At 38.2% G+C, this 8194-nt stretch overlaps 1 protein-coding gene across 1 annotated transcript in view; it reads left to right on the forward strand.

The window, feature by feature from the left end:
• LOC131077034 (uncharacterized) overlaps nt 1-7131 on the forward strand; it is a 29055-nt gene extending 21924 nt beyond the window's left edge. Inside the window, exons 2-4 of the mRNA XM_058014398.1 lie at nt 4307-4416; nt 6539-6681; nt 6835-7131. Coding sequence (XP_057870381.1) covers nt 4307-4416; nt 6539-6681; nt 6835-6877 — 296 coding nt within the window. The 3' untranslated portion in view covers nt 6878-7131. The remainder of the gene's footprint in view (nt 1-4306; nt 4417-6538; nt 6682-6834) is intronic.
• The last annotated feature ends 1063 nt before the right edge of the window (nt 7132-8194 follow it).

The following is an 8194-nucleotide window of genomic DNA, read 5'->3' on the forward strand; positions in this document are numbered from 1 at the left end:
CTCCTGGAAGTTGTTTTATAATGTCCACATATTTCCATAAGGGAGAATTTGGATCATTTCTTTGTTTTGCAATTACTTGTTCATTGCCAATGGAGGAAGATGTAGATGCCATTCTAGTTCCTATGGCAAGAAATAAAATAAACATATTCAAAAACAAAAACTAAATAATGAAAAAAAATTTAAGTTTCATGTTTGACAATTTGTGAAACAAAAATAGTTGGAAAAAAATGTTTAAAAACCTACCTCTTGCTGCCAATGGAAGCTTGAAAATGTATGGAAATGATGCTGCAACACTTGTTGAAGCTTCTAAAATCAGTCTTCAACTCCTCCTCTTTGATCTTGGAAGCCAAATTTTGTTCAACCTCTCTTCAACCTGCTCTCATAAAAAATTTGTTTGCAACACAAATGAGGTGAAATGTGTCAATAAGATGTTTTAGAAGTGTTTTTTAGGTTATAATTTTCGCTTTTTTAAAGGCGGAATTGAAAAAAAAAAAAAATTTGGTTTGTTTTTTAACTTATTGGGCCGCCCAGCCACACGGGTTCGACTGGGTCCGCCCGGGTTCGACTGGGTTCGACCCCGGGTTCGATTGGGTTCGACCCGGGTCGAACCCACCCTGGGTTTTACGAACCCTGGTCGAACCCAGGTCGAACCGGACCCGTACCACGGACCCGGTCAAACCCGGACCTGTACCAGGGCTTCCCAGGGGCGAACCCTGCAACTTAGATTATTTTCCAAATTGAGGGATTATGTATTATTCACATCATAGCAAGCTATCAAGATAGTAAGAAAGGGTGGTATATCCACCATTCTACTAAGCCACTGACGCATGAAACTAAGGAGTGAAAATCAGAAACAGCGTCCCTCGTTCTCACAGTGACATAAGGATCAAAATCAGACACAGTGAATAGGCTTAGGCATATCTATTCTTCCACTCATCACATGATAAAGAGAGACCACTCAGACATAGCAATCTGATCATTAAAGGATCAAAGGCACATTTTGTATCAACCTCAAACGAAGTAAACAAGATATAGTTATATGTCAAGCCATCAATAAGGGACATTACAAGATGAGGAGAAGATCATTTGCAGAGTTATGAGGAGAACGCAAGAAGCTCTACAGCAGACTTCTAGGGAGATTGTAATCAGTTTTGGGGGAGATTTATGATCAGCATAAGTCCATTGTCAAATCAAACAAAACAATCAAGACAAGTTCTATCTTTTCAATTGTTCCTAGAATTTTAAGTTAAATATTGTAATGAAATGTCTTTGTATTTGATAAAATTATATGTTACAATTGTCACCTTAAGTTGGGTTTGTTATCCCAGGTCTAAATCAATGGAAACCCCACGTGTGGACATTACACAGCATAAGTGAATGAAGCCAAAAACATGAATTTTGTACTGTTTTGTACAAATATTGCTATGGAGTGCATGCAGTAGAAGAGAAATGTAGTTCATAGGGTAATTCTGGTTTTGAGACCATTTGATTTCTTAGATGCAAACAGTGTTTTTGAGATCTGTTTAGAAATGCAAAGTGATTGGCAGTTTATTGTTAAGAACTTTGTGAGAACCTCACAGGAAAGAACACTGAGAGGGGGACGTGAATCAGTGTTTTCACTTTTTCAATACTTCTGCAAACTTATGAAACCAATTAACACATAGATAAGAAAATGCAAGCATAACATAAAACAAGAACACAAACTTTTTCTTTTGGAAAACCATTTCGGGAAAAAACCACGGTAAATCAAACTCTTATTAATCAAGTGGGCTCCAACCCAACAATACACAGCAAAATTCGAAAAAGAGCTCCAACTCTCTTCACAGCACCGACTGTGAGTAACAGAGGCTCCAACCTCAAGCATTCACCAATCTGTCTCTCATAATTTTTAAGAAAAGCTTTGCCCTCAAGACTTCTTCAGAGCACAGCATCAAGTAAATGCATCCCCATACAAACAGCAGATACACAATACTTAAATCATAAGGAAATACTAACACAGCAACCCGATGCAAAGATGAGAAGTGTTATTACTTTAACAGAACTTCAAAACTCTACCACTCGCAATGGCACCCTCAACTTCAAAGATCAAAACACATCAGTGCAAGCCACTGCTACCCACAACAGCTGCAATAAATTCTCTCATAGACCTTCATTCAAAACCAAGGCGCCAAGAATAAACTCATCATTAAAAAAAACGTAATACCCTCACCCACTAACTCCAATAAAGTCAAAAGATTCCAAAAGCATACTCTGTTATTGATAATCATCCATCGCAAACTTTATGGAGAAAAAAAAATAATAATCTTACAAAGATTCAATAAACATATAAAAAACGGCCTTTCTATTGTGAGAAAAAAAAACTGTTGTGTAGGAAAGCGTTACAAAAACTTAATGCTTTTGCACTATGAAAAATTTGCACGACCTCCCTGTAGAATATGCATGCTGCTTGGAGTAAACAGAAATGTTTTTTTTTTTTTCCAAAAAATGTCCAATACTAGAGTCACTGCAGAGTATGACTTCAATTCCTGACCAAATCATGGCCTGTGCGACTTTAATATCCACAAAAAAGAAACGGCATCATAGGCCTAAGGTAGCACCCAGCAGAGAGAACGTGGGAATCCACGATAAATGAGCTCCCGTAATTTTTGGAGTCTCCATCTCCATATATTTTTTCTGAAAAAAAATCAACTCTCAAAAAAAAAAGGGGCCCCACAACATACTGATGTGGCAAGGAGAAAATTCAACCCATGACATGGCAAAATGTCTGATTTGGCTGCTGATAGAAGACAGGCAAGCACACAGCTCAAACTGGTGATCAAAGCTAGCAAAGTAGACAGCTGAAGCACACAACCAGCCAGCCAGCTCAACAAAGCACACAAGCAGCTCAAGCTGCTCAACCAGGCACACAAGTAGGCAGCTCAACAAAAATTCATAGCCAAAGTCTTAACAAGACCAACAAACCTTTGACATCAATGACAAATAATCCAACACTTTGTGAGATGTATCTTTCAATTTTCATATTTATCACGTGTTTTGGAAAATCCAAAGATAAAAAGATCTTGCATAGAGTATTTGACATGAAAGTTTTTTGCATTAAAGAACACTCAACGGAGAAAATTAAACAAGAATTTTTGATAACGAAGAGATTTGTTGTGTTGCGCACACACACCCTGTCTCCAATATCTGATTTAATAGTGATTTAATGATATCAGTGATTTAATGGTAAGTGAGAGGATATCTGATCAATTTATAGTTTATACCATTGGAGATTTGCTAGCTGTAAGTCTCTATGCATGGTTAGTCTGAGCCTATTATTGCTATCAGTTCAATTGTGGATATTTGTTTTGATTGTGCCAGGACTGGGTATCTAAATGAATATTATTGATCTAAAAATCCTTCATTTCCCTTTGAAGATTGCACTGTTTCTGTGGCGTTGTGAGTTTACCTCTGGCTAAGCAGGAATTGGTTTTATGTGAAGTCTGTCTACCCGCAGCACCAGCCATTACTATCATTGTCCTTAGATTCTCTAAACCCTACCACTTTGCTATTTATTTTTACCAGTTTGAGAAGTAAAGCATCAATTAGATTGCTCTACCAGATGCAAACCAGCTTGTTAGATGTGTAAGTCCCTTTGTGATTACCATCAAATCACATTATCACTGAGTTATCCTAAGCATAGTCAAGACCTGACACTAGAAACCTTGGGGTTATCTTGTTTGGACAGTCAGATGGCATACAAGATTTCCTTATTCAAGAGAGAATAAGATAGACTCCATGCATTTTATTCTGTGTTGACAGAAGTGCAAACTTCCCCATCAACAGAATTGAAAACTATAATTTATAAACTACTGAAAGAAACGGTAAAATGATTTTTATGTCAGAAGTATTCATAGAAAAAGGATAGAAATAATATTAATTTTGTAGGGGAATTCCTAGATCCTCATTGAGCAGTAGGGAAAGTTTTGTTGTAATCTTATGTTTCATTGTGTTACTTAGTTTTATGGGGATTATGCTTGGGAGGCCTTTTGTAGCAGTCTGTGGTATTTTAAGACTTAGGATGCATAAAAGTGTCTTTTTGAACCACAGGTGGATGTTCATCTAGTCTGGTATATACACAGACAGAGACATTCATTTACCTAAAGAACTTGGTGAACTAATGAGAACTATAACATGCTTACACAGGTTTTAACGATGAAAGCATAAGGGAGTACACTAAGCTGCTGAGTTCATCCTATAAATAATTTTAGCTAGTCATGCAATTTCAGAAAAAGAGACCGGCATTTACATTGTCATTTTATCCTTTCAGCTAGGCATATTCTATGTGAGAAACAAGGGAAGATGAACGAGGCATACAAGAAACTACAGGACGGGTGGCTGAGCAATGGAGACAAGGTGCCTCCGGCTGAATTTGCGAAGGTAATCTTCTAAACATGGTCTTTGTATCTGAAGATGGAATTATTGTTTACGTTATGTTGGTCCCATTAGGAGCATTTTTTTTATGCGTGACTATATAACAATATGTGGCATGACATTCAAATTGAATTTTGCTCTGTTGAAATCGCATCATATTTGTTGGTCTCATTAGGAGCATTGTTTTATGCGTGACTATATAACAATATGTGGCACTCCATGCAAATTGAATTTTGCTCTGTTGAAATTGCATCATATTTTTTAAATTTGCAGTGACTTTGCTTTTCCCTTTTTATGGATGCATTGTTCGTTAACTTTTTCTGTTAGAGTTTCTACATGCTTTAAGGAGTGAAGCGTCAAATTCAACAAGTACAGAATTTATTTTTTTGTCGGTAATAAGATTATTTTATTAATAGAACCGGGATTGAAACTGGCCTGAACCAGTGGTGGCTACAATTAGGGAGCCACCTCCCCCCTCCAGCGGAGGGGCAATACAGTCACTCCCAACCAAACCCTTCTTACCTTTCTTCCGTTTCACCTCAATCCATCCATCCGCTTGAGCATTCTCTAGCAACTTCAGATTTTGGATCCCAGAATCCACTTTTTGGATAGTATGGTGCCCCTCCCTAAAACCTACAAAACAATCTCTTTGGGAACCAGACCCATCCTCCAACTTCTGATCAGCCACGACTTCACCCTCCATCTTTTGCTTAGACGCACAACCAACCTGTGTAGAGCTGTCAACCAAAGGAGAACCTCCATTATTTGCACACCCCAAACCACCGACTGCCCTTTGTATATTAATTGTTGGGTCCAAACCCTTATCACTAGAAAGATCCCCCATGATTTTTTTTTGGGGGGGGAGGGGACGGATCGCTGACCACCTTATCCACTGTATAAAAATGTGGAGTAACTTCTTTCCACCAAGATGCTGAACGCTTCACTCTAAGCCTAGAGCACGAATCAACAGCATGCCCCATCTTAAAACATCGCCTACATCTGAAAGGAATCCCTTCATAATCTACAGATCGAAGCCAGCTCCCTTTGGAGGATGTATTGGAAATTTCAGAAGGGAGGCCCATGGTTACATCCACCACAACCAACAGATGAGCGAAAGTAGTATGCAACAAATTTAACGAGTCTTCATCTGCCATTAAAAACGTACCTAAGGAGTTCCCGACAGCTTCAAAACAGGCATCAAACCAAATACTGCATTGGAAGGTTTGGAAGTCTGATCCAAAGAGGAGTCCGATCGAAGAACTCCGATTCAGGGTTGAAAGTCGGATGCCGCGGTTTCATCATCAAAATGTGTTTGTCCTCCCAACTCCAATGACCACTGCCGAGGACTTTGTTTCTGTCTGCCACACTTTGGAAAACCACAACGAAAAAGCCACGAGCATGTGGGTAGATCTGAACATAATCCTGCACCAAGGGTTCCCAATTAATTGCGATCCATTTGTGTAAATCACCAAGACTCGGCCATTTGCCTTTGAAGCGCCCAATAAGCCCTAACTCTGAGAAAACCACTTCATTATGTTCAACTTCCTTCTCAACCTCCGACAGAAAAATGGGGAGTTGATTTGGCTGTGGGGACTAAAGCCGTAGCAATAGGGGACGGGTTACTCATTCCATGGAAAACACCTCCCGGTGGAGAATAGGAAACCCTCTGGATTAACCCCCTCCCAACGCTTCCCCCCCTCCCACCTGTCCTTCGTGGAAATGGGCCAAGAGCGGGTTTGGAAACCAAAACCTTGACGCAAGCCATCAGCCCGAGCGTCTACGCGATGCTGGTTTCGTGCCTCCGCAGAACCGCCGGTCGCCTCCACACCCAGTTGGGTTTGAAACCCACCTCCCTTCACGACAGTTGCCCAACTTCGGGCCGCACGACCAGGGGAAGCAGGAACCCTAGCCCACGGGGCAACGCAGCACAACATCGCAGTTCTAACCAAAAAATTAACAAGTATAGAATTTTTAGTAGTTAGTAAGGTGGAGATAAATAGTATATATTCTCGAGTGTAGTATGCTGTAATTTAGAGCCATGTGATAATTTTTGTAACCTTAGTCTAGTAATTTTTGAGTTATTTAAATGTGTATGCACTACATCTTTGTTTGCTGTGTCTTCGTACAGGTCGCAGCTGAGTATTCAGAATGTCCATCAGGTAAAAAAGGTGGGGATCTTGGATGGTTTCCCCGAGGGAAGATGGCAGGCCCCTTTCAAGAGGTTGCTTTCAACACACCCATTGGAGCTACCAGCGTACCATTTAAGTCGACGTATGTTAACTGTTATCTGTTGTCAGTTTTAATCAATATAAATAATGTGGTATGTTTACATTTTGTTAGAACTCTATTTATCTGCATCTTACGTGGGAATAACTTGGATAAATTATTCACAATATGGTATTATTGCTGTTTTGTGTGCTGCAGACATGGCTATCATGTAATTCTGGTAGAGGGCCGAAAAAATTGACCGAATGGGATGGATAAAGGGCATATTTCTCCTTGTTGGAGACATTGTTACTTATTAAGCAATGCATATTGTCAATGAAAACTTTTGTTTTAATATTTATGTTCTAATGGTGTACTGTTGGAATATGTAAATAGAAATTTTTTAACCTGCACTGCAAATAACTGGCTTGCAAGGTGTTTCCGTTGACTGTTATGTTTAATGTGTTTACATGGTTGTTACATGTAAGGAAATGCAGAATAGTACCTTTTATAATATATTCACTTAGTTTTAGTTTTTACTATTTAAAGAAACACAATACCATCTACAGAATGTACAAGTAATTAATTAGAAAACATGGGGAGAAAACATGGGGTTAAAACTTATTTTCAGTAAACCAGAGAACCATATTCTGATTATTAGTAGATTCCTAAAACAAGTTGATAGGTCAGAGTCAAGCATGTTAATTGGCAGGCTTACCTAGTGCTGTAAAACCAGTATTTTTTGTGTATAGAATAATATTTGGAATTTGCAATCATTTCAATATGCTAGAGAAAATATGGCCAAATTATTGACATACTTGCAAACTGATGTTTTACCATTGAGAGACAATATCATCTTTGACAATATCATCAAACAAGCAAGCAAACAACATAATACATCACCCTGTTTGGATCTTTTGCTATCTATGACCGAGGTTACCTTTCATACATAAGCTAAACCAAATTGGACCTTACTAGTAAAAGGATAATTATGCATGCTAAATAAAATATCAATTCAACATACATAATCCACTAAATATAAAATGCACATACTAACTTATCCATTAGCTATCTAAAGAAATGATAAAGTCATATCTGACTACTAGGTTCACATATGCCACAATGTGTCGTGTTCAGATCAGGCTTGAATTGCAATTGATAGAAAGTCTGTTTTCAATGGACATACATTTGACAAATTATTGAACTGAGCACATAGATAATACCACTGAAAGAATATAATATTATTCATTTTACTTTCAATCAACCAAAGCACGAGGACTCCCAATGGGATACAATGGGATTGATGAGATCATGAAAAAGTGGAATTCAAAGTTTGGTAAGTGAATTAGAATGTTCCTCATTGTTTTTGAATAGCTCTCCACACTAAGTTGGCATGCCTAATAACAGATTTAAATTACCAGAGGCTCTTGATATATAGATTGAAAAGATGTGGTCTATAATTGTAGATTAAAACCATTAATTATATTAATTATTGGAATTTAACATTGTATGTCAATAGCTACGGATTGTTCTCTCATGTCATAATGGTGCTACTATTTTGTGGAAGGATGCTAATGAC

Source organism: Cryptomeria japonica, chromosome 10 (assembly GCF_030272615.1).
Source record: "Cryptomeria japonica chromosome 10, Sugi_1.0, whole genome shotgun sequence".
In the NCBI taxonomy this organism is placed as follows: Eukaryota; Viridiplantae; Streptophyta; class Pinopsida; order Cupressales; family Cupressaceae; genus Cryptomeria; species Cryptomeria japonica.